The sequence below is a fragment of the Diorhabda carinulata genome, chromosome 4 (assembly GCF_026250575.1).
Source record: "Diorhabda carinulata isolate Delta chromosome 4, icDioCari1.1, whole genome shotgun sequence".
In the NCBI taxonomy this organism is placed as follows: domain Eukaryota; kingdom Metazoa; phylum Arthropoda; class Insecta; order Coleoptera; family Chrysomelidae; genus Diorhabda; species Diorhabda carinulata.
Window position 1 is genome coordinate 15,833,206 of NC_079463.1, and position 26,069 is coordinate 15,859,274.

The 26,069-nt window shown below is 34.7% G+C and overlaps 2 protein-coding genes across 2 annotated transcripts; both read right to left on the bottom strand.

The window, feature by feature from the left end:
- Positions 1-2,267: 2,267 nt before the first annotated feature.
- Positions 2,268-2,921, bottom strand: LOC130892467 (tigger transposable element-derived protein 4-like). The gene has a single exon (XM_057797902.1). It carries the CDS (start codon positions 2,919-2,921, stop codon positions 2,268-2,270), a length of 654 nt encoding a protein of 217 aa, XP_057653885.1.
- A 13,470-nt stretch (positions 2,922-16,391) lies between these two features.
- On the bottom strand, positions 16,392-17,761 carry LOC130892468 (uncharacterized). Its single transcript, XM_057797903.1, is given in 2 exon segments — positions 16,392-17,365; positions 17,407-17,761. Coding segments are annotated over 2 exon segments (1,329 nt in total).
- Between the last annotated feature and the right edge of the window lie 8,308 nt (positions 17,762-26,069).

Here is a 26,069-nt window from a genome sequence, read left to right on the forward strand (position 1 = left end):
TGCGTCTCACGCGCTACACATGGAACTGGCACTTGTACACCTTCATTATCACCAATATCTTCGTCACTCCCGCTCGTACTGTCGACTAATTCTATTTCCTCACCTATAGACAAAATTCAGCATAGTAAACAAAACCACAACATTCTACATCACTCAAAAAATATTCATTCTAAAGTGTACTTCTACCCACTCTCTCCGGCAAATTCTTCAAATTTTCTTTTCTTATACATTTCGGCTCTCTCAGCACGCTCCCTCGATTTCACTTCCTGTACTGTCAGCTGTTTATCGATGCCATACATATAACAGACTCTTCCTCTCATTCGCTGTTTTTTAAAAATTCCACATCTTCCGGAATTTTCATCAACGTCAAAGCATTTAGCGCAGCCACATCAAAGAGATCGTCAAGTTCACTGACAAATGTCTGTTCTTTCTTCAATTGGTTCGCAGATTTTTTTTCTGGAGTCAAACTCGCATACTTCTGGAGATCTCTCCACTCTTGGTACAACTTTTTCAACTTTGGAATACAATTTTTCTCACTCTGGGTTGGAATTCTTCCTTTCTCCCAGAATACCAACGTTTCTCGAATCGCTAATCGTGCAGCTTCGTTCAAGTTCAAACGCACCTCTCTCATATTAAAAAATAACACTTTCAATACATTTCTTTTCGAGGGTAATTTCTTCCCAACAATCTGGGGTGAATAATTACCGACTAAAAATACTTCCGAATCTTTACGAAGAGTTTTGTTACTGGACGACGTGACCATAGCGACGAACGAAGAAGAACTGAACGAGAACGCCGGCTGTTCATTAATATTTTACTGTAGAACGCGCCGCAGCCCCGCAAACAAGTTAGGACAAGTCTTTATTATCACGACTCACGAGTGTTACGTGAAACGTTCGCATCACTCGTATAGTCTGTTCCTGTTCACATTAAGAAAGGACCTCGTCGATATTCTTACCATGAACAGACGACAGCTAATTAGTTACGTATCTTAGGTGGTACGTATTTACTCCGATTTTGAAATATAAGGCACGTAACGCGGCATAGTGCCGCGCAGCGCGCGGTGACTGATAGGTACGCGACCGAGTACTCGGAACAATAACATTTCAAGCATTTTCGGCACGTGTTAAACTTTATGAATTTGGATGAAATTTTTCAGGAATTATTTTTTCGTAGTGGAGAACCATTTTAGGGGGTAGCATCTCAACATTTCCGACTTTCAAAAATAAGGGCCACCCTAGTATGTAATTATGTATTATAAATGCGAAAGTTTGATTTTCCTATTTAAGTAAATAAAACATGTTGTAGGAATCAGTTACATATGTTTATTTTAATTATTCTTATATGTACACAAATAAGTAGTACATACCAAATTACAAACATAGGTACGTAATGTACTGTAATACTGTCACTAACGTAGGAAATCTGTTATTTGGGTTTGTTTTTGACAGACTTTTGTTCGGTAGTAAGAACTTCGGACAGCATTGTGAATTCGTGACATCATTGTTTTCATATGGTCATCACCAAAGTTAGTCGGAACAAATACATTAAGCGTTTCCGCAGCCTTCAGAGCTTCAGATACACTCAAGGTTGGATAAATCTCTGGTTCGTCATCATCACCGTCGCTATCTTTGCTATTCGCGTCGTCGACGATGATATTATCCACAATGTTTTCATCAGATGGCTCTTCACAAGTGGTGACAGCATCATTGACACGCGCGTATTGTTCAAAGTCCTCGTTTGTTATAGGTAACTGATGCTTTATCAATAGCCTTCGCCCAAATGCTCAGCGGTACGTCTTCTTCTTCGTTAAAATCATCTGAAGTTATGGTAAATTCTACATTGCTTCGGACAAAACCAGCATGTTTGTAACAGTTAAAAATTGTTCCTTGCTTGAGTTAAGTCCAGGCATCTTGAATCATTAGAATAGCGTCAAGAACAGTGATCTTCGGGCACTCAACACTACTGCATCCGCCATCTAGAAACTGGATCATTTTAAAAACAAGTTTTTTACGAAAATGTACTTTCAAAGCTCGAATGATCCCTTGATTCATGGGTTGCAACACTGATGTCGTGTTTGGAGGCAGAAATACTAGGGTTATGCTTTTCAATTCTTCAATATGGGGATGTGCAGGACAGTTGTCAACTAACAGCAGGATTTTCTTATTCTTTTTCATAACCAGTCATCCAGGCTTTTCGATTGCTCTCATAATCCACTGGCAAATGCCGTACATTTTTAAAACATCTGGGACGTTGAGATTTCCCGATTACGAGAAGTTTTTTTTAGCTGTGCCACTCATGTTGGCTGCCACCATCACTGTTATTCGCTCCTTTGATAATTTTTCTCCTTTACATTTTTCACCTTTAACTTTCAACGTCTTGTCTAGGGTTAATTTATAAAACAACCCGGTCTCATCTGCATTAAAAATTTCATCATCACTAAATTGAGCACGTAGAGTAGGCCAAACTTTTTCTAACCCATCGTGTACATCACTCTGTTGTACTGACAAAGACTCGCCAACAATCTTTCCACTGACGATGTTGTGTCTTACTTTAAAACGGTTTAGCCAACTCATGGAACATATGAAATTTTGCATGTCTAACTGTCTAGCAAACAAATTTGCTTTCTCTTGTAGCAGAGGTCCATTAAGAGGTATTCCCCGGTCGCGCTGAAGCTTAAACCACTGTAACAATGCCTTATCCAACTGCTCATGAGTAGAAGTTCTTACACGTTTGCATTTTAAAACATTGGCATTAAATAACGGCTCGATCTTGTATTTATTCTTCTTTATTGTTGATATTGTAGAATGAGATACGCCAAATTCCTTTGCGAGGGTCGCGTTTGATTCACCAGCTTCTAATCTGTGTAATATTGCACTCTTTTCTTCAATCGTAAAACACTTTCTCTTTACAGAACTCATTTTATGGCGCTTTATGAACTTGTCATAACAGTTGACAAACACTAACTGTGATTTACGCGCGCCAATAAGGAGAATTGAACAGTGAAGCGCGCGGAGAAAGTGAGGGGGCCGAGGTATTGGTCATTCGTTACCTAAATTGCTAAAAGAGCACAAAATAATGCTGTTTAACAAGTGTTACATAATTCTATTCTTTCAACTTATCTTTCGTATGAAATGAAAACAACACAGTAAACAATACTCATTTTATTTACAAACAAAAAAATATTTTTTATTATAATTGAAAAAAAAATTACATTGTGAAATCTTCAAATATTTTAATTTGAAGATGAAAATAAAACTTTTTTTTAATAAATTTTGTAGTCTTAAGAAACATCAAATATTTCTTCAAAAAAAACAAAAACAATAAAAAACAAAAACTGCTTCTAAAACTATTAATTATTGTTATTGCTAATATTATCACAAAAATCATGTAAAATTATAAAAAAGTTATGCAGTCTTTGACAATGATTATTATATTTTGTGCGAAACAAAAATTCGGCAATATACCCAAACATGTTCTCTTCTTTCGAGCCATATTTGGGTATATTGCTCTCGCCGTTCTCCATGTCCTCTCTATGTTTTGCGTATGAGCGCCAGAATGTGGATCCACGAAATTTAAAGAATGATTTTCCGTCAAATCCTTAAATCCTACAATATCAATAACATGAAGGGAGATATTTTTTCGTTTCGAATTCAAATAAAAAATTTTCTTGGTAGTAAAGCAATTTTGTTACTGAAACTTCAGACGAAAATAAGAATAAACAACTACCTTCATCATTCAAGCAGTCATAAGCTTTCCAGCAATCAGATATTATTGTGGTTCCTGGTGTAATTCTTCGTTTTATAACTTCTAATAGTACTTCTTTTGTCCTGTTCATTACTGGTTCCATAATGTTTTGGTTTCTCTCTCAATGCCTCCGAAAATCCATTTTCCTTCGATTACTCTTTATTGTATTTGCGACGACCAAACTTCGCTTCGTCAATTTCGACAACTTTTTTCCTACCACCAATTTTTGATGAACAGTTTTTAAATACCCAGAATTCACAAACTTCTCGAATAAATGAAGCCCAATCACAATAAGTTGTTGGAGATATTTTGAATTCATTCATTAAATATTGCTCATGAGGTGGGTTTGAAAGCAAATATTGAGAAATTATTGAGCAACTTTTCTCTAAACTCAATGATGAATCTTTAAACCACGAACCAGTACGAATAGATTGCTTGAAATTGCATTGTTGTACTTCAACTCGTTTATTAATAGTAACTTTCTTCTTCTTACGACATTGCCAAAATAGTGTTTTTGTATTCAAGTCACATAATTTACCACAATTATTACCAAAAACCTCAGATTCTATCGCACCATGATGAATTAAAAACTCAATTGCTTGTTTTGTATCACTGAATATTGTAAGTGCTTCAAATGTATTCAATTCACAATTGTTGCAACTCATTGTCAATATATTTCAATTGACGTAACATTGACAGTCGATAATGTGTGTAACAATTATCGACACAACTTAATTTATCGTTATCAAAATGCATAAATTGGAACATTCGTGTAAATGTGATTATTATCTTTTATTCAATAGAATACATTTTAGGCTGTAAAATACCGAAAAATTAACTTTTTTGAATTTTTTTTCAAAATATTCATTTTTTTATGTAAATTGCGAAAAAAAATATACGAACTTGATTCCAACGTCAGAAACAGTTACGAAGGATTATATGTAGAAAGTAATTTTTTTTGCATTTCAAGTCATGAAACTGTAAAAAATATTTAACATTTTGAGACCAAGATCATTAAAATCCATCCATTTTTCGATTTTCTAGAGCCAAAAAACCAGGAGACCGCGAAAGTGTATAATTACCATGAATTCTACTGTAGTTTATTATACAACATTGCCTTGATTTATTGAAAAGAAAATGACTGTAAAATCATATAATGTAAATTATACAGGAAAAGTCAGACATCAGGCGGCACTAGATTGTTGAATCACCTTGTCAATTAGCTTCTTCTGTTTCTTTTTGAAAGCAGCCAGAAACTGTGCGAATTAATCGGCATTCATGGCGAAATGTTTATCTCGTCGTCACTATTAAGTTGTAGACGAACACAAGACAACAGCGAAATTGGATGAACATTGACTTTATTGACAGTAGTTTTTTATATTTGACGCAAGTTTAGATAACTTGAAAAAAAGTGAAGAATTAAAAAAGTCACTACAAACTGGGCAGGTGTGGTTTCATTTTATTACTGTTCTAATTTCACGATGGCACTGCTGTCACCATGACAGTCACAACAGTCTCCCGCTTATTAAGTCGTTATATAGTAAGAGGGCGCTTTGCGAGGACGCCTGATATCAGTAGAAGGAGGCTCTAGAGCGGCCGCTGCAATTTGAGGGTCTCCCTCGTTGAATATGATGAATATAATGAGTAGATTGAAAGTCATGTAGGTTTGGAAGAGAATGAGCAGTCGAGGTAGGTTGCAAATCATCTCCCTATAGTTCAGGGGCAAAGTGAACCTTCTTCTTTGGAATTTCTGAACGCCGAAGCTGGTCAATGTGGCGCTTTCCACTTGTTTATCGTCGAGCTAAACGATGTAGTGAAGTTTTCCTAGCTTGTTGATAATAGTGCCAAGCTTCCACTGATTCCGGTTGGCATAATACCTCGACAACACGTGATCTCTCAACCCTCTATGTTAAAATCGTTTGAATGCGACTTGATTCGTCATCGACTTAAACGTGCAAGTAGGTTTTGAGAAGGTTGCAGAAATATTTTAAGTTTCTGAGACTGTTCAGTACGTCCTCAACTCAACTCAACTGGGGTGTTTCAAATTGACAAGTTGTTGGTTGACGGCCATTTTGTTTTCAACACAAAGTAGTACATTTCCGTCTGGCTTTGGTGTCACCACCAAAGGTGAACCACAATCACTTGTGTCAACTAACCTAAGTAGGGTGTACCGTAGCATATATAGATATTAGCTTTCTGCACAATATAGGTACATTATTTTAGTCAAGGTTTGGGTTAGGTTTAGTTAGGTTCTTCTCTACAATATCAATGAAAAAACTCATAGTTATTCAAAATTGCGAGTTTATTGGTTGTTACAAAACAAAAGAGTTACATATGGTGTTAAACCTAACTAAAGAGTGGCTTTGGATGTTGAAGCGTGGCACTGCATGTCCTCAGCATACTTTTCATAAGATGGTACGTAACCACTGAGTGCTAATCGCAAGCATGATGACATATGATCGTCAGTTAGTCGATTGCGATATTTTGACTTAAATATCTTCATTTCCGAAAATGCAGACTCGCACAAGTAAGTTGACCCAAACAATGCCGTCAGTTGAAGGGCGATTTGCCTTAGATTCGGATATTTATCTTCAGATATAAAACACCAGAAATTTGTATCAGATGCTGTAGCTTTGAGATGTATATCTGATATAATCTGCACCAACTCATTTTCAACAGAACATGAGTTCATATTAAACTGACTTGCTATTTCAGTAGCTAATTCCTCAATGTTTTTACATAAAAAAGAATAACTCATAAGTGATGCTATATTTTCCAACTTACTGCAATCATAAAAACGCATTTCGAATTGTCCCAAAATATTTGATAATTCAGCCTCATAATTAAACTGAGGAATCCTTACTTTCAAAGACGGAAAATGTTTCAGATCCTTTCTTTTCAGTTGATCCATCATAAAGTGCTCCATCGGTTGTAATGCACACTAATTTATATATTGGTAGCTCGTAGTTTTTTACAAAATTAAAGAAAACTTCATATATATCTTCGCCACGGGTCTTCCCCTTCAGAGAAATGATTGTCAAAAATTCTTCCTTAGCCGACATGTCATTGAATACCATCCGAATAAAAATACACAGCTGGGCAGTGTCTGTCATATCGGTGGATTCGTCGAACTGTAAAGAAAAGTATGTACATTCCATGATATCATGTTTTAGTTTATCTGCGATGTCCTGACTCATGACTTCAATACGCCTTGTGACAGTCGGACAAGATAACTGAAGTTCTCTAATAGCAGACATGATTTCTGTTTTATTTTTAAAATCTCCAAATAAAGTCTCACCCGCTTCAATAAATGCTTCCTTCACCACCGATCCATCTTCGAATGGTTTCTTGTGTTTCGCCAATATATGAGATATTTTAAATGACGCGATCGTAGCAGCTTTTGATTGTTTGGCTGGTCTTGTGAACATGGTTTGTTCTTTTTTCAAACAAGATATAAAATCACTTACTTTTCGTTTTCTTAATTCACTCTGTGGCGGAAAATCCTTTTGATAGTTTTTATGAACCGTTTTATGATGCCTCTCTAAGTTACCACGCTTAGGTATTGCAACTGACGCACGACAAATAACACAAATGCACTTATCCTTCACCATACAAAAGAAAAATTCTTCCTCCCACTCCTTATTAAAATGATACGTTTTAGATTTCTTCACTGCACTCATTTTCCACTATTTAATAATAAACTTTGTATCGACGCAGTATCGCTATCAAGTTACAATTCAGAATGACTCCAATTCATGCAGGCGCAACATTTATATTGGCGTGAAAGAAAGTCTCGAATGTTCCCGTCAAACGCGCCGCCCGAAACTAGACAGTACAGTCTAGTCTAGAAACAAAGCGGCTTTTCTTTGACAAGTGCCGCGAGTTCCTTTGAAAAAGCCGCCTTTTGCCGCAAGCAGTGTTATTTTATTACGTAATACATTTTTGTAGTTTAGTTACTTACCTACTTATTAAAAATTTTTTTCTTCTCGAGATCTACTCAAAAAGCACTCGCGATCAACCGTTTCAGCACCCCTGTTCTAAGGCATCCAATTCTTTCTCCACTTTTTCTCGTACAGCATAGGATACCTCTCGTGATTTGAAAAATGTTGGCTTGGCGTGTTTCCGTAAGTGCAGTGTTACCTTGATGTCAGGAACAGAGCTAATACGTTCATCGAAAACTTGAGGGTACTTTACAGCAAGATCTTCGATGGTGTCGACGTGGTCGTCTTGAAAAATCTATCCATGCGAAGACTTGTGTGTCAAGGTCATTGAAGTTGTCTGCAAATTGCGGATCCAGGTTCGACCGACAATTTCTCGGGAACCACGTAGAGTTTTTCCGTGGAACACTTCCCTTGGTATTATTCTTGAACTTCGACTTTTCTATCCGGAACGAAAACGTTAACCATGTTCGAAATTCTATAATTGACATTTTCAATTCATTTGAAATGTTCAGTTTATGATACTGGTCCCGAGGTATGAAGGTGAACCCTGTTCTGGAATCGACTTCAGACTTCAGTGGATGACCCTGAAGATGAACTGTGACCATATACTTTTTAGTAGTGCGGGAACTTTGGTGTTGAAAAACGTCAATGACTTGATGGCAGCCATATTTTCCGAGGGGTCATTATACGAAATTTGTAGACGGCACGCCACGTCTTTGGATTTGGAATCATGTTTCTGATTTTTGAGAAGGGTTTGAATGCAAACTGGTTTCGCTTAGATAGAGTGTCTCGGTGGAGACACACATCTCGAGTGCGCGACCTTGACGTGGGGCGCGATTTAGAGTGGTACTTAGAAACCTTGTGCACTCAGCGATGGGCTCATCTTGCTGGTAAGTTGAGAGAAAAACAAGTGGAGAAACTACCATACTTTTCTTAGGGCACAAAAATTTCTTGAATTCTTTGACCAATGACTTATAGTCAAGATCAACAGGTTTTTTGGGCGAAATTTGAGAGTTGAGAAGGTTCTAAGTCGAAGGACACACAGAATTCAGAAGCAACTTCTTTGAGTCAAAATGGTGCAATGTTTCTTTTCTTTTTTCTAAGTTCTAGGTCCTTTTTGTTCCTAATACCCTGTAGAAATTGGACAACTGTGTCGTTCAAACTGTTTTAGAAATTTTGGTTTATTTCAGTGTCGTCAGTACCAGGCAATTTATTTAATATTTCATTTGTCTTAAGAGTATATACCCGTTGCCCAAAAGCTACTTTTAAGGAATTGTTCGCCGGTTTCTGCGAATTTCAACATTAACCTTTAATAAGTACACGCGTTGTTTAGGTTAACATAACGTCACGCGTGGGGTCTAGAAGTATCCCCAATATAAATTTACTTATAAAATCATTTTTTTAAATATTTTTTAAGAATCGTTTTAGATTATAAGAAAATACATTATAATATTTATGAAAAGTATTTATTAATTATAAAACAATCAGTATTTAGACAGTAAGAAACATTTTTATAAAATTAAAAATCTTCTACATATAATTTTTAAGGAACATGTTTAATGTACTAAAATTTAACAAAAAGTCAACTTCTGACTAACTTCTTATTTTTTTCTAATAAAATAAGCATCAAAAACAAGTAATTATACGAAAATTGAACAATAAACATTATATAAAAAAAATGACAATACTTGAAACGTACTACCCTAAACTAACGATAAAAATTATTCTTTGGGTAGGTATGGTAAACAATAAGTAATTCCTACTGAATGAGGCTTGCAAATAGTTTTCTTGCAAGACTTACAAACAATAGTACTTTTTTTATCTTTGGATCTGGGACAAAATAGCATCTGCGCTTAATTTTTGGGGCCTAGGATCAGGTTCATCTGAGCTAGGCAAAGTGTGCTCTTTGTCGATCAACTTCATCATTATCGCTTCTACATCTTTGGTCAAGTTGGATTATTATCCAATCTTTGGCAAATGTGTGGCTTTATAAGAGACATTGCAATAGACTTTATGTATTTTCCTCGGCTCTTTTTCTTATTTTGGTTGGATAGAACCCAGAGAACATAGCCATTAGCAATTGAAATAATCATTATAGCACCAAAAATTTCGTTTGACCATCTCCGTGTTCGACGTGAGCATGAATAATTTGAACATTTCAAGTCCAAGGCATCTACTCCTCCTTTAGTGCTGTTATAAAATTCTATGATTTCCGGCTTTTTGGACTGCTCGTTAACTGATATTCCATGGTGCATTGATGAAAGTCTTGTTCTTTTTTGGTACGTGTCATACTAATGTTTTGTCACGTACAAATCCAAATAATGAAGATTCCACGGGTCTTGTTTTATTAGGGAGAAACTCATGTGAAATTTCTCGTCTATTTTTTCGTATGGTGCCAACATATGTGAGTCCTTTTTGTAAGAGAAGATCAACTAGTTCAATCGAAGTGAACCAACTATCTACAGTGACATTTCTATCCATACACCGGTTCAGTCAACTTCAAAACATCCTGAGTTGGTACGGATGTGAAGAATTTATTTGTATTAGAGGCTTTCCTGTGTATATAAAAGCGTTGTACAAGTAGTGGGTTTTTGCATCACACATGCATTGAACTTTTAGCCCATATTTTCCAGGCTTGCTTTTAATAAACATCCTGAACGAGCATCTACCACGAAATTCCACTAACATTTCATCTATACATAAATATTTCGAGCAAATATAGTTGTTACTACAGTTTTGGATAAATTTATCAAATATTTCGCTTATCAAAGCCAGTTTGTCAGTAGACTTCCTTTGTTCCCGTGTGCTAAAGTCATCAAATTTGATATAGAAATGAATGAATAAAAATCTGTTCAATCCCATTACGCCACGAAATATGTCTCTACCAGTGTAATCAGACGTAATTTTCGTGATTTGACCTGAAAACTGCTGTAAGTGAAAGTAATCCAAAATAAGCTCGCAACTCACAACTATCTGTTTTTGGCATAGTAAGGTCGTATCAGTGGTGAAATATATTTAGCTTCTAGCTTTTGATTAGTATACTGCACTATAAGTTGGAATATATCATCAGTAAGCAATAGTTACTATGTTTCTATTGGTGACATTTCATTATTAGAAAGAGCAGGCCCTTTCAAACCCGCGCGCTCTTCGATAATGTAGTGTAGTACGAGATGAATGTAGAGGCGTTTTGCTCCATTTGAACCGGTTTTTACCGTAAAAACTATTACTGGCTGTATCCTCGGCGGCGGAAGACTCATCGCTTTCCTCTATTTCAGACGCTGAATTATGTTCGCTATGTATTGATTCACAGTCACTTATATCACCTACTTCTTCAAAAATGTTCTCTTGAGTCGTGTCTCATATGCCTTCGCTTTCCGAGTTACTGAAATCGTTTATAATTTGGCAAAATAATTTTCATTGAGTCTGCGACTCATTTTTCCATTTATACAACACCAATTCTGAAAAAGAAACAAATAAAAAGATAACCAAAGTGAAAAAAGTAACTATGTTAAATCACGGGTGGGGTCTGCAGGTATCCCGACGTGTGCAAAAATGTAACTTACCTTAACAGAAGTGACGAATGTCCACCTGCCGAAAGGCCTCACGGCGTACTGAGATTAGTCGGAAACGCGCGATCGTAAGGTGTCAATTTCAAAAAATAATGACAATAAACAGTGCGTAGGGTCTGCGCAGACCCCGCTCGTGAAGTTAAAGGTTAACTTCTTTAAGAATTTTGGAAACGCTTCTTTTAGAAGACCAGTTGTTTCTGTCGCTAACTTATAATCACTGAGTATTGTACTCCGTTGTTTCTTTAGTGGTGCGAATACCGCGAAATCGAGCGGTTGAGCTATATGCGTGGTATTCGGCGGTAAACAATGAATCGAGCATTATTTCCGACTGACAGTCTGATAAATTCCTCAGAGGAATGGCTTGCCAAGTTATCCCCTATCAATACTTTGACTCCTTCTTGTCTCGTGCGAAAGAGGAAAACAGAAGTAAACCAATTTAAAAAGGTTTCAGAATCATCCGATAAATTTGTCTCAATGAAATTGTATATGCAATCGGGGGAAACTCCGTCTAGACAATGCTCAAGGTTATCAAAATATGCATTGAAAACTTCTTTAGTGGTAGATGCTCTTTTTGGGTTAATATTTTGAGATTTTCTTAAACTTATTTTTCTGTTTCTTTTCAGAAAGCCTTCAATCCAGTCGATACCAGGCTAATTATTGTTAAACTGTCCTACCAATTTTGTCCAAACGGCTTTTCATAATATGTTGTAAATCGTTGCGAGTCAAAGGAAAGCCCCATTAAGCGGTTTTCAAGAGCATATCAACCAGTAACTTTTCTTCGTCGTTGCTTAAAACTTTGTGTCTACCGACGGTTTTAATATTGTTATTGTTTGTGGCTTAACGTTCCTTTTGGGATCTTGTATATCTTCGACGCCTTGGAAAGTGACAAATTTTTTGTTTTGATTTCGCGGATTGATTGTTCTATAGTATCAGTGGTGTAATTTTAGATCGAGTTCCCAACTTTCTAACGTAAACACGCATTTTAAAACGGAATTTTCGAACTGCATTATCTAATATTTCCTAACCTCCCACATATTATCGACACAGACTAATGTTACACAGATCGCGTACTATTCAAAACTGACGGCAGGAAGCAATATTTACATAAATCACTCGCGATGTCGCCTAAACATGCTGAATCTTGCCGTTCAATGTTACCCAACTTTTGCAAAAAAATTACATACTTTTTTATTATGTAGTTAATTGTGTCAATTATTATTTTAAGGATGAAAAATTTATATAAAGTTTACCGATAAAATTAGCAATGCAGTACAAAATCTAACGATCTAAATATAAATCAACTTGGCTCTGTTTTCTAATTATTGTTACAATCTAGTACAATTTCTAGTTTATTTTATTAAACAAAAATATAAAATAACTTTATATTTGCAGAAATCAACGATAAAGATAAAAGGTAAGTAATGAAATAAAAAATAAAATTTCAGACTAAAAAATAAAATTGTATTCTATATTTCATAACACTGAACATAAATAATAAACTTCTTAACATCCTTCTTTCTTGAACTTAACAGTGCAGTCTTCTAAATCTTCTAATGTGTCAGAACATAACAATTCTTTTTACTGAAAACAAGTACTCATCAGATATAAACATAAACTTTAACTGTGTCACTGTGTGATGTTTCTTATAAAATTCAAAAACAAATAAACTTTATAAATTGTTAAAATAAGTAGTTAGACCTATCTATCTACTATCACTATCATCAGTAGTATTATATAATATATGTATTTAGATTTAAAATGTTTTTATTTGGAGTAAAATTAAAACTAGTACCTGCTTTGTCTTTTACATAATATTTGGTACAAAGGAGACTTTGACATGTCTTTACATCTAATCTATTTCTTGGTTTCGTTTTTATTAAAAATAGTTGAGAAAAAACTCTTTCAGCTGCTACTGAGGAATGAGGGAGAGAGAGTATATGAGTAACAATTTTTTTCAAATTTGGGTAATAATAATTATCATCATTTTTCTTACAAGCGAACACATGACCAAAATGACTCCAAGTCTTTTAGAGATTTTAAATTTTCTATCTCTTGTAGCATTCGTCATTCCAAATTAATATCCTCTAAGTTGCACAAATATTTAGCCGAGGAAAAAAATTTAAAATATTTGTGATTGTTGAAATATTTCCTGACATAACTTTATCAGGATTTAATACAGTTATACTTTTTAAAAATTCATCCTCAAACAGAAAACGTTTTTTTATTTGAACACAGAGTTCAACGTAAAACTCTCTACACTTATATTGAAAACTTTTTATATCGTCTTCATTGAGATTTTCACAATTTTCTTTCAAAAATTGTTCAACTTCAACTCCCAGATATAATTGAGATAAATCAACAAAATATTTTCGATTTGATGGATCTAAATCTGATAAACTGAAGAAATCTAGAATTTCTTTTTTAATAAATGATTTTAAAAGTAATTTAAATAGATTAGTAACGTTGTCATAGAGAGATGTAATTTTCGGTTTTTCACTTTGGAACTCTAAAGGGGAGTTTACACAGTGCCAGTTGCTGGGCTGGTCAGTAAACAGTAGCTGTACTTGGCGAGTGGGGACTAAAATATGCAGTTGCTCACCCGTTTACACCTAGTTAAATAGCTGTACAGTATCAAAATTCTGCGAGGCAGTGAGCGATACGCAAGGTAATACAATCTTTTTCCTTAATTTTGTGCGATGAGTTGATTAAAGAAATGGAAAGTGATCTGAAAAGAAAAAGAAAAAGACGGATTTGGGTCAGAAATTGGTTGCAAAATAAATCCTCAGGAGCTACAAGCATGATTATGAAAGAGCTATATTATCAGGACCCTCGTGAATATCAAGCTGTTATGCGATTGACGCCTTCACAGTTCGAAATTCTTTTAAATTTAATTGCTACAGGTATTCAACGCAGTGACATATTTATGCGTAAAGCTATCCCAGCTAGAGTGAAACTAGAAATAACCTTGACTTTTCTGGCCTCTGGAATGACATTCAGGATGTTGTCAGTATTATATAGGGTATCGAAGGCATCCATATCGAAAATGATACCAGAAGTTTGCGATGCTATAAGTGATAGCTTAAAAGATTATATTAAGGTAAGTTTAGGCTGTACTGTTTATATTTGTATATTTACTAAAAAAACAAAAGCTTACAAAAACGCAAATATTACAAAAATAACGTAGCTTCCATGAAACATTTTGGTTCAGATAAATATAACTATATGGAAAATGATTATTTAAACTTGTGACGAATTCTTGGTTTTAAGGAATATTAGCATTTAATATTGCTTGGGCTATCAAGTCATCAGTATCATTTGCCATTGATGACATCTCTTCCATAGTATTGCTTGTGTGTACTGTCTGATGTGAGTACTGTGAATATAAATGAGGAGGCGATTGAGAAGTACTGCAAAATGAGTGTTCGCTTGCAGTTGGTGTTGGTGTAGTACACGATGTGGAAGGTGTAGACGCATGTGGATTATATAGGTTTTTCAGTCTGTATTTTGTTAAGACTTGCTGCATTTCAGCATTCGCGTTTAGCATATCCGGCACAGATAGTTGCTTTAATTGAACCGCAATGTGTTTGCCTATTATGTCGCACTCGTTTTCCTTTTCTTCAAGTGGTAATCGTAAACTCTTATTCAAGTCTTTCAGCTCGTTGATTGCTGCATGCATGGTACTTTCTTTTGGAACTACATTTCTCTTTATTCCTTTTTTTGGGGATAGGTTCCTCTTTTTTGCTGTTGGCGTTCTGGCAATGCCTATAGTATCATCCTTGTTTATGTCCTCATCAGTTTGTGACATATCCACGCTATCTTCAGTAAAATCATGGGTTTCCTGCAATGAAAATGTATTTCTATTTACAGATACCAATTCAAGACGAGTGGCAAGATATACAGCTAGGATTTAATGAAAGATGGGACTTTCCAGGGTGTTGTGGTGCCATAGATGGAAAACACATTATAATTCAAGCACCACCGAATTCTGGCAGTGAATACTATAATTACAAGGGAACTAATAGCATCGTTCTTCTTGCCCTAGTGGATCATAATTACTGTTTTAAATATGTAGACATAGGCTCATATGGACGAAATGCAGATGGAGGGGTTTTCCAAAACAGTTCTTTTTATCCACTTTTAGAAAACGACTCATTACTACCCCAAGGGGCAGTATTGGTTGGAGATTATGCATTTCCACTCAAACCATACTTGTTATAGCCCTATTCAAGTACGCCAACAATTGCAGAAAAAATATTTAATTACAGATTAAGCAGAGCGAGACGCATTGTGGAGAACGGATTTGGTATTCTGGCAGCTCGTTTCCGGATTTTGGGAAAACCAATTCAAGTCGACGAACAAACGGCAATAAAGATTGTCAAATCTACATGCACATTACACAACTGGTTACGAATGACTATGCCAAATACTTATACACCTCCAGGAAGTGCAGATTACGAAGATAATATAAATTTGACTATAATTCAAGGACAGTGGAGATCAGAAATTAATGAATTACCAAGTATAAGACGTTCCCGAATAAATAACAGGTCGAAAGCAATTGCTGAGAAGTTGAGAAATAAATACAGAGATTATTTTAGTGGGGAAGGAGCAGTTGATTGGCAAACGTATATGATAAAATAAAAAAATATTGAAATAAAATAGTATGTATACTCACCAAATTCCTTGTTGTTTCTTTCTCCTTTAAATTAATAACTTTCATAATGTAGTCCATAATTTTTAATTTTTTTAGTTACATCTTTCTCAGTGAATCCTGGGATATTCATTTCTTTAGCAATATGCTGTAACGAAGTTCTCCGTGCATCTCTATTTTTATATTCCGAATCGAACAAATTCCATAAATTTTCTTGGTCTCGATACAGGTTAACGAATTTCACGTTTTCTTGGCCGCTCCAACGTTCCGCCATTTTAAGAAGTTCGGCGAGCGCGCCGTCGCGTCGCGTCTACTGTCTAGCAAGGTACTGTACTCGCCGTTCAAATTAAACGAATAGGATGCGAGCTACTGGCTTAATGCCTCGTGGAGGAAGGCAAGTGGCCAGTTAAATCAAAAAATCTTGGAGTTACTCGCATTTAGTAGCTGCCCATCCTTGAAGAGACAGTAGCTCGGCGGATCCATTTAAACGGTAACAATAGCTGGCATACAGTTACTTGCCGTCTCAACTGACCCGTTAGTTCGCACCGTGTAAACTCGCCTTAAGTTCAACTTATTTACAACTTCTAAAATAAAATTTAAAAATAAAAAATATAATTTGTATACAGGATTTGAAAGAGCGTTCAATATATTTTGTGATGATTGCAATCTGTCTTCCAAAAGTGCTCCTTGAAAGAACAAAGTAAGCGGTTGCCAATTATGTAGTATCTTTTCCACTACCATTTGTAATGAAAGCCATCGAGTTTGACTTGGGCGCAGTAACTTATTGGGTTTCATGTCAAGAAACACTTGGCATTTTCTAAGTTCGACATATCTTTTGCAATTATTACTGAAATAATTGTATATATCTCTTGCAAACTGTTCAATTGTTCTGGGCAGTTTTAGACATGCTGCAGAGGCACAAAAGTAAAAAGAATGACATGAACATCCTAATACATAGAGATCTGGAATAACAGCTTTAAGTCGAGCTCTCACCCCACTTATATGACCCATCATTACTGAAGCGTTGTCTACGCCCAAGCCAATAAGATTTTTTATTGGTATTTCATTTTTATTTAAAAAGTTTAAAAGTTTTTGACTAATAGACTGTGCAGTACACTCCTCGAGTTCTATGAGAAGTAAACATTTGTCTCGCACTTTATTTTGTACTCCATCAAAATATCTGACAACAATAAGAAGCTACTTTTTTGTTCCCACATCGGTAGTTTCGTCTATAATAAAAAAAAATGAAAGACTCTTCATTATTTCTACCATCTCCCGTCTATATTCTTTCGAAAAAATTTCTTTCAAAATTTTAGTGGACTTTGTCCTGCCACATCTACCATCCTTGATATGTTCGCAATTTGGATACACATTATTAATTAATTTAGGAAGATGATCCATTAAAGTTATTGGCAAGTTATATTCTGCTATGAATTCTATCATTTTTAATCCAGATTCTTTATTCATTAATTCTTGTTTTTTTCAATTAAAAAGCCACTTTTTTCAATAGAAGGAGTTAATTGTTGTGCTTTTTCATTTGCTTTATGTACTTCACTAATTTCGTGGCGTTTTAAATGTGCATATCCCCCTTTCAAACTTTTATTACAAAGTTTACAAAAGAATAGGCCTTGTTTATTTTCTGGCTTCACATTTTTTAACCATTTAAATTCTTTAAGCCATTCAGTTTTAAAATTTTGTTTATAATATTTTTTCAATTTTTTGATAGGAGGTCCGGTACTTGAATCAGAATCACCGCTGGCCACTTGTACTTTTGAAATTGATTTTCTTTTTAATTTTAAATTTTCTGTTTGTTTTAGGAGTGTCGGGTTTTTCTTTTCTCGAATATGATGCATGTGTTTCTTCAGTAGAAGTTGTGGGACAACTCGTGGCCGTTGTGGGACGACTCGTCGAAGGTTGACTTACCGTAAAAAAGCTGCAAGAGATTTTTTATTGTATTGTTTTATGATTAGAATATTTTGAATAAAAATACTAACCTTTTTATTGTTACTTTCTTCATATTTATAATAAATATTTTTTCTTTAACTAGTTATTTTTGTCGTCTATCAGTTTTATGACCTGTGAGTTTGATATGGCTTGATAGGGGAGTTTTTTCTTCGGGTGAGAAAGGTTAAGATGTATGGCTTGATATAAGTGTAGAAGGTTATGTTCTGTAAGGCCGGGTCTACAGTCTACAGAATTAATTAATTCTAGACAAGAATTTTGCATTTCTATAAAGCCAATTAAAAGATTAGTGCTAAGAAAAAAACCGGTTAGGATCACCTTAAGCACAGAATGCTTTGATTTCTAGCATCGTGTATACAAAGCTTAAGCTCAGTGATACTACTAAAGCCATATATGGAGATGTTCTGGTGGGTTCTAATTTCTTCTAGTGGCTTTTTGTCCTTTTCTTGAAGGAGTACTTGATGAAGTTTATCTAGATGAACCTTTTTTGTACCTTCATAATTGGGAAAGAGGTTTCGGTAATCTCTTCTAATATTAGGGCGTGTTTTAATTTGGTGCGATGTAATGGCTATTACTTAGTTTTTCTATGAGTTGGAAATTCGTCTGGACAGGCACTTGCTTGCAGTTATTTATGCCACTGAATGAGAGTAGAGATGTCACACAGTCTGTTTTCTTCGTTGGCTGGACTCGATTCTCTTCACATAGAAATATTGATTGCAGATCGGTACATTCTTCTTCTTTGTATTGGTACAAATTGTTGCTCATTATAAGGAAGGGTGATTGGGAAATAATAATAGTCTGATTTATATTTGGAACGGAATAGAGATGATGATGATGATCTGGGTATACCAGAGGAAAGTCCATATAGAAAATCAACTTATTGTTCGCATAAACTACTTTTGTTATCACTACCTTATAAAAATTTAAGGAGTTAATCGCTGAGAATAATATTTGATCTTTATTGTGGAATCTGTGTAAATCTGTTATAATTTCTCTCAAATTATTTGGAGACATTAAGCTAGGTTGTACGGCGTTTAATATAGAAAAGCCTATTGAGTTTTCGATATCTGTTAAAAATCCTAAAATTAGGTCTAAATTAAATTTTAGCTGATCTATAATATCTCTTATTTCTAAATATTGAGTAACATTACTTCTAGATTCATTTAATATTGTTTGTGTTTCTCTTATTTTATTAAAAATTGATATTTGGTTTCTATTCAATGTTGATAATGTATCATTCAAAACATTCATAGACTTTGGATTTAATGAAATATGATTATTGAGTTTTCTTATAATTTTGTTTTGGCTATTTTCTAATTGAGAAATACTGTTGTTAATTTCTATTGCGTCTTGTTCGTCTAGGTTTCCTGATATGAATTTTAATGAATTTTACGAGAGATCCTAGAGGATTGATTAAAGCTTTTTTGAATAATTTGTTAGAGAAAATTGAGAACATTTTTTTATTTATGTTATCAATTTGATGTAAGTGTTTGTACATTGTAAAATGTGCAAGTCTATTGGGAGCTGTGGAGTTTTCAATTACTATTCTTAATTGTCGAAAAGAGGAAGTTAATGAGTCTATTTGCAGGGTGTCTAGACCTGACGTGCATCTCAATTCCCGCAGTTTTCCCGCTTTTTCCCGACAACTTTTTCTAATTTTCCCGATATTAGTAAACCAATTTTTAGTAATATTCAATAAACAATAGCATTCAATACAAAAAAAATAATTATCGCTTTTTTATTGTTTTTTCATAAAGAATGATACATATTAGTTACTCATAACAAAATATAAATGAAATATATTATTGAATTAATGACTACTTATATTAATAGCGAATCACAATAGGTTCATTTATTTATTCTTTTCTAAATTTTTGATTTGGTCATTTAAAGCTGATGTTTGTTCTAACAAGTTCTTTCGTTTTGCTTTCAATTCTTTAACTTCTTCTGCTTTTCTTTTTCTTTCATTAGACTCCTTTTGTTTTTGTGCATCTTCATTTTTTTTATTCTGACAGAACTCCACATATCTACTATGCGCCATTCGCACATTCAACATCATTTTAGATGTGATAGATACGTGTTTGATGCCCCCTGCCGCACTAACTGCATCATAAATGATGCGCAAGGCAACTAGACTGTTTTCCGCCTGATTTACAACGATTGCCTCTTTGTTTACGGAAAATCCGCGCTCAACTGCTGCATTTCCATGAGATAAAATGAAAATTATTTCTAGAAAATTAATCAAGTTCGGGCAGGTCAAACCGGAATCTTCTATCAATTCTATCCAAAATTTATCAAGCCTTTTTACACTTCGATTATATATTTTCATGGATTGAATGGTGTTAGAAAATTGTAGAATATCTCGATACTCTTTTTTTATTTTGTCAGCCGTCGAGCCAGAAATCAACTTGTTCGTGTCAACCAGAACAGCCAAGCAAGAGTCAAGTCGCTGTAGAGCTACGTTGGATTGATGTGCGATTAAATTTGGATTCACACAAGTTATGTACTTTGTAAGTTTATACAATAGAGGTGATCGTTCTTGAATTTTTTTAATAATTTTAACGAAACAATTCTTACAATCAATCATGAATTTAGTCAATAATTCACCAGAGTGCTTGATTTTAGCATTCTTCAATGCGCTCTTAGTTGAAAATCCTATATCAATTTTGCCTGCAGGAAGCAAATTATCACTCTTCATATCGACTCTGATAACAGAAGTAGCTACTTCCAAAACTTCAGGCTTGACTACATGTCTCATTATGTTAGTTGTCATATTTGTTAGCTCTGTATATAGAAAAGGAGCTAATGGATCTTCTGATTGGAATTCTACGAGAAATGGTTCAACTAAAGAGGCAGTAGTGATGAAAAAAGAAAGTTTGGCCACTGCCAAAGCGTCCTTGACGAATAATGATACAACTTGAAATGGTCTATTACCATTATTGAGAGGGTTCATCTTGCCTTCATTTTCAACTGCAGTAACCCAATTACGCAAATGGGGAAACATATCAATAGCTCTCTGAGCAACTGGTTGATTTTCTACCCATCTTGTAGAGCAAAAAAAAAGTGGAAACAAGGTAGACAGAGTGACCGAAGTGTAATGCCCGCGACGGCTAGGACTGTTTTCGAACAAATAATGCAAAAATCGTAAGAACTCGACGATACCCCATTTTAAATCAGAAATACCTGCTTTGAATGCACCGTGAGTAGTATGTAAACCACAGCTGCCTATATCGAGTATTACAGCATTCAGTGGGTGTTGTTCAGAAAGCTCAACCATCAAGCTCTTGAGCATACTAAAATTTACAGCTGGTCCATCTATAGATACCTGTCTAATCTTATTCAATAAATCTTGATCTCCAATCGCTTCTATTAAGCCTGCTTTCAAATCTAGAGCTTTTGAACTTGTAAGGAAAATTGATGATAAATATCGTGTTTGAGATTCTTTGGTTTTCTTATTCCAATATTTCACAAAAACATCCATCTGCTGCTTCTTCGTGACTTTGTTTAGACTCTCATCGAAGCCGACGACTATATTTGGGCAATCTTTCAAGTCATCTCGCAAAAGATCTCTAAAATAAGGTGCAAGACCGTGCACTATCGTATATCCTACTTTATCCTTTTACAAGCTCATCCTTGCAGCAATTTGGCTATCATCAAACATCACTTGGAAACACGGAACCGAGTCCGCAGCATCGCGGTAACTCCAATGTTTGATCACAGCATGCAAACACCATACTATTACAGCCTTGGTATCTGCATCTTTGTTGAGGAATTTTTGAGTAATTTTTTGGCTAATTTGTTTTGGCATAGAATGCATTTCAAGTACATTATCTGAAAGAGTCTCTTTTGATTTTTCTGAGTTACTATTTTCCTTCTCCTCCGATTTTCTAGTGTTTTTACCTGAAAATGTAGTTTCATAAAACATAACTAATTCGGATTCTTTCCATTCTTATTATTCAAATAAGCTAAGAGCCAGTTGGAATAGCTACTATAAGTATATTTTAGAAAAAGAATTCTTCGTAGATTGAATAAAAATTTTCGAAGGCATTCTTTGCGAGTTGTAACCTGCAGTTTTTTTTTTAATCTTGAAAAACAAACTATTTCTGGTCTTAGAAAAAATATGTAGATATTTATTTATAAAAAAAGATATTTATTATATAGATATTTATTTATGAAAAAAGCTTTTTTTGATCTTAGAAAAAATAAATAGATATTTATTTATATTTTTTTTATTGTTCAAAAACTGTTACCATAAAAAGTTACAGAACTGCAACTTCGAATTCTATATACATATTTATTTATATATTTTTTTCATTCAAAAACTATTACCATAAAAAGTTACAGAACTGCATCTTCGAATTACAACAGCATTATCAACTCAATTCAAAACTCTTTCAATAATATATTGTTTGTTGGTTTCTTAAGAGTGTATTTACTAATTTATTATGAATCTTGAGAATTGTTAAAAAAATCGAAAAGAATTAAAGCATTGCTGTAAAATATAAAAACCAATGCAGCGGTGTGATGCTAATCTATTTATTTGTTTCTGTAATTAATTCTTCCAGCTAACCTTAGCGAAGCACAAATCTATATATTCAAGTTACCTGCTGTTTTAGGAGGATTAGGTGTAACATTGTCAGCCTTTGGAGGAAAGAAACTGGCTAATGTAGTTGTTTTGGTGCTGGAGCTCTCTTTCTCTTTTTTTTTATGATTGCCGCCGTTTGCGTGACTAGTGAGTGCTGCCTTACCCATTGAAGCAATACTAAAATCTTTCAAACATAAACTACAATATGCAAGATTTTCTCCTTTCTTGCTCTGTTGAACCCAAGGGAATTCAGTTTCATAGCTTTTGCTATACTTAGTGTTTCTACTGCTGTACGACATTATTTCCTATAGGAAATAAAATTTCAATAGTAACTAACCCAAACAATAACAAAAAAAAGTATTGATTTTTCGTCAAACATAAAAGGCTAAACCAAAACACAGCGTCAATTTATTACCGTGCAAAAAAGATATGAACTTTCCAAACAGTATTAAAATGATTTATTGGAAGCTGGTCATAAGAAATGCTTAATATTCTTACCTCTCACGGATACTGTTAATGCTGGTAAAACTCGATTGAATGCTCCTAAGTAGGAACTGTATCTTGTACATATCAACACACGAGAATAATTATTTCGTCTTACATTTTACGTCAAATGTTTCACACTGACAAATCTTTATTGTATTACACAATGGATCGGCGTAAATATGAAAGTATAATCTGATCGATAGTGTGAAAACACGATACGAAAACGAACGATGCATTTCAAACCTTTCACGACCAGTGCCACTCGCATACTGCGGATTGTGTTGACGAAAATCGTCTGCAACACGATTGGCAACTGTTTACTAGTTGAGACTTGCATGTTCCGCGCGAGGTGCCGCGAAGCGTGTTTTGTCATATGAGAACTCTAGCCTTCCGCGAAATGTGTTTCAAGACTCATACTTTATTTTCTTTTTGTTATCAGTATATGTATTGAAACTACAACTTTCTGTGCATTTCTCCGAAAATTCCCGATCTCGAAAAAAATCCCGTTGTTTTCCCGTCTTTTCCCGCTGCCAAAAAATTCCCGCTTTTTTCCCGCTATTTCCCGATTTCCCGATGGCTAGATAGGTTTTAGTGAAATGTAGTGGAGAAAGGTGTGTGTAGCAGTTTTAACTTTAGCGTTTCCTAATTTGTAAGGAAGAATGCCGGGGTTTTCTTTAAGATTGTGCACTTGAATTTTCTGATTCATTGTCAATGGGAGGATTGTATATATATATATATATATATATATATATATATATATATATATATATATATATATATATATATATATATATATATATATATATATATATATATTAATCGGGTTAAAACGTTCTTCGCCGTCTTCCGATTCCCAGTTTCCATTTTTCTCGATCTTCCCAAAGATCTTCTTCCAATCCTCTCTCTCGAATATCCTTCTCGATACCTTCTCTCCAGCTTAATCTTGGTCTTCCTCTTTTTCTTCTTCCTTGTGGTGCCCAATTTAAAATTTGTTTGGGTATGCGGTCTTCAGGCATTCTTTGGACATGTCCGTACCATCTTAACTGATTCACCCTAATGTCTTCTGTAATCGTATGTTGCACTTTCATTATCTCCCTGATTCTGTCGTTTCTTATTTTTTCCAGTCTTGATATTCCTGCCGCGCGTCTCCAATAATCCATTTCTGTGGCTTCAAGCATTTTGACTGTTTTTTCTTTTAGAGGCCAGATTTCGCTACTATATGTTGTTATACTTTTTATTATGCTATTGTATATTCGATGTTTGTTTTCCTTGGATATTTGTTTGTCCCACAATACACTATTTAGTTGTCTTATTGCTTGTCTTCCTTGGTTATTTCTTTGTGTTATTGCTTCATCTAATCTTCCATCATTAGTGATGATCATGCCTAGGTATTTGTATTTTGTACAATGACTTATTTTTTGTTGTGTTTCTTCAAGTATTAAATTTTGTTGTTCTCCTCCAATACACATATATTCCGTTTTACTAAAATTTACTTCTAGACCCCATTTCCTGTATTCCTCTACTAGCTTTCTTGTCATATATTCTAAGTCTTCGTAGTCCTGTGCCAAGATTATTTGGTCATCTGCAAAACACAGGGTATATAGTGTGGAATCGATTAGTGGGATGCCCATGTTCTTACATTTCCTTTTCCAGTGTGCTAGTGCGTGTTCCAGGTATATCTTGAAGAGTGTGGGCGACAGACAGCATCCTTGTTTTAACCCCTTATTGATGGAGAATCCTTTTGAGACCTTGTTTCCTATTTTTACTTGTGATTTACTGTTTTCATAAAGCTTTTGTACTGCTTTTATTAGGGCCGCATTTATATTTGTTCTTTCCAAGGCATCCCATAGTTTTGTTTGCGGTACGCTGTCATATGCTTTTTTAAGGTCAACATACAAAAGGTGGAGTTCTTGATTTTTGGCGGTTTTCTTTTCAATTATTTGCGAAATCGTAAATAAATGATCAATAGTCGACCTCCCCGCTCTGAAGCCTGCCTGTTCTTCTGCCTCCATGTTGCAATATTCCTGTTCGATTTTATTTTTTTGATTTTTCCATAAATTCTGGATATTGTACACAGCACTGTAAGTCCCCGGTAGTTGTCGCAATTTTCTCTGCCCCCTTTCTTATATACGGTAGTCTTATAAGATGTTCTCCACTCTTAGGGTAGCGCTTCACCATTTATACACTTCTGGAAAAGCATTTGCAGATGAGAAAAAAGTTTTTCAGTGCCATTTTTAATTAACTCTGGTGCTATTTGACCCGGGCCTGGAGATTTTCGATTCTTTAGTGACTGACAAACGTCTTTTACTTATTTAATTGTAATTCTAAGCGGAGATGTGATGATGTTTATATTGTCCTGTCTTTGATTTTTGAACTCTGGTCTTGTTTCTGTAAACAATTTAGAGAAGTACTCATCCCATTTTTCTAATGTTATTGGCGATATAAGATTATTTGATCTATCTTCTCGAAAAGATTTTAAGGTTTTCCAACTTTCTGTGTTTCTGCTGCCTCCTAGGTATGTGTTTATTTGAGTGCAGGTCTTTTCCCATGTCTCGTTTTTCTTTTTTGTTATAGCTTTTCTTACTTTTGTCTGTGCTTCTTTAAAATTTCTTTTATCATTATCATTTTTCGTGCATAGAAACTTGGAGAACTTTACTTTCTTATCGTTTATGAGATCCTCAATTTCCTTGTCCCACCAGTACGTTCTTGGTCTTCTAGTGTTATCGGACCTTCCCAAGGCTTCTTCCGCTGCAGCAATCATGCTTCTTTTGATAAAGCTGTAGTGTTGTTCCGGATTGTCAAAATTTTCCTGTACCAGTTTTCCATCTAGACGTTTTTGATATAAGTTCTTTACACTTTCCTCTTGTAAGCTATTTAGATTGAATCTATTAATTTTTATTTCAAATGCTTTTTCTTGTTGCTGTTTTTCTATTTTATTCATCTGCATGAAAGGTAAAATTTTTGTTCTAAGTAAGAAGTGGTCGCTGCCACAGTTTGCCCCTCTTTGTACTTTAACATCCTGTATTCTAATTTTTGTGTTTTGTCTCATTATTATATAGTCTATAATAGATCTTAAGTCCCGTGTATGCTGTACCCATGTGTATTTATGTATCATTTTGTGTTGAAAG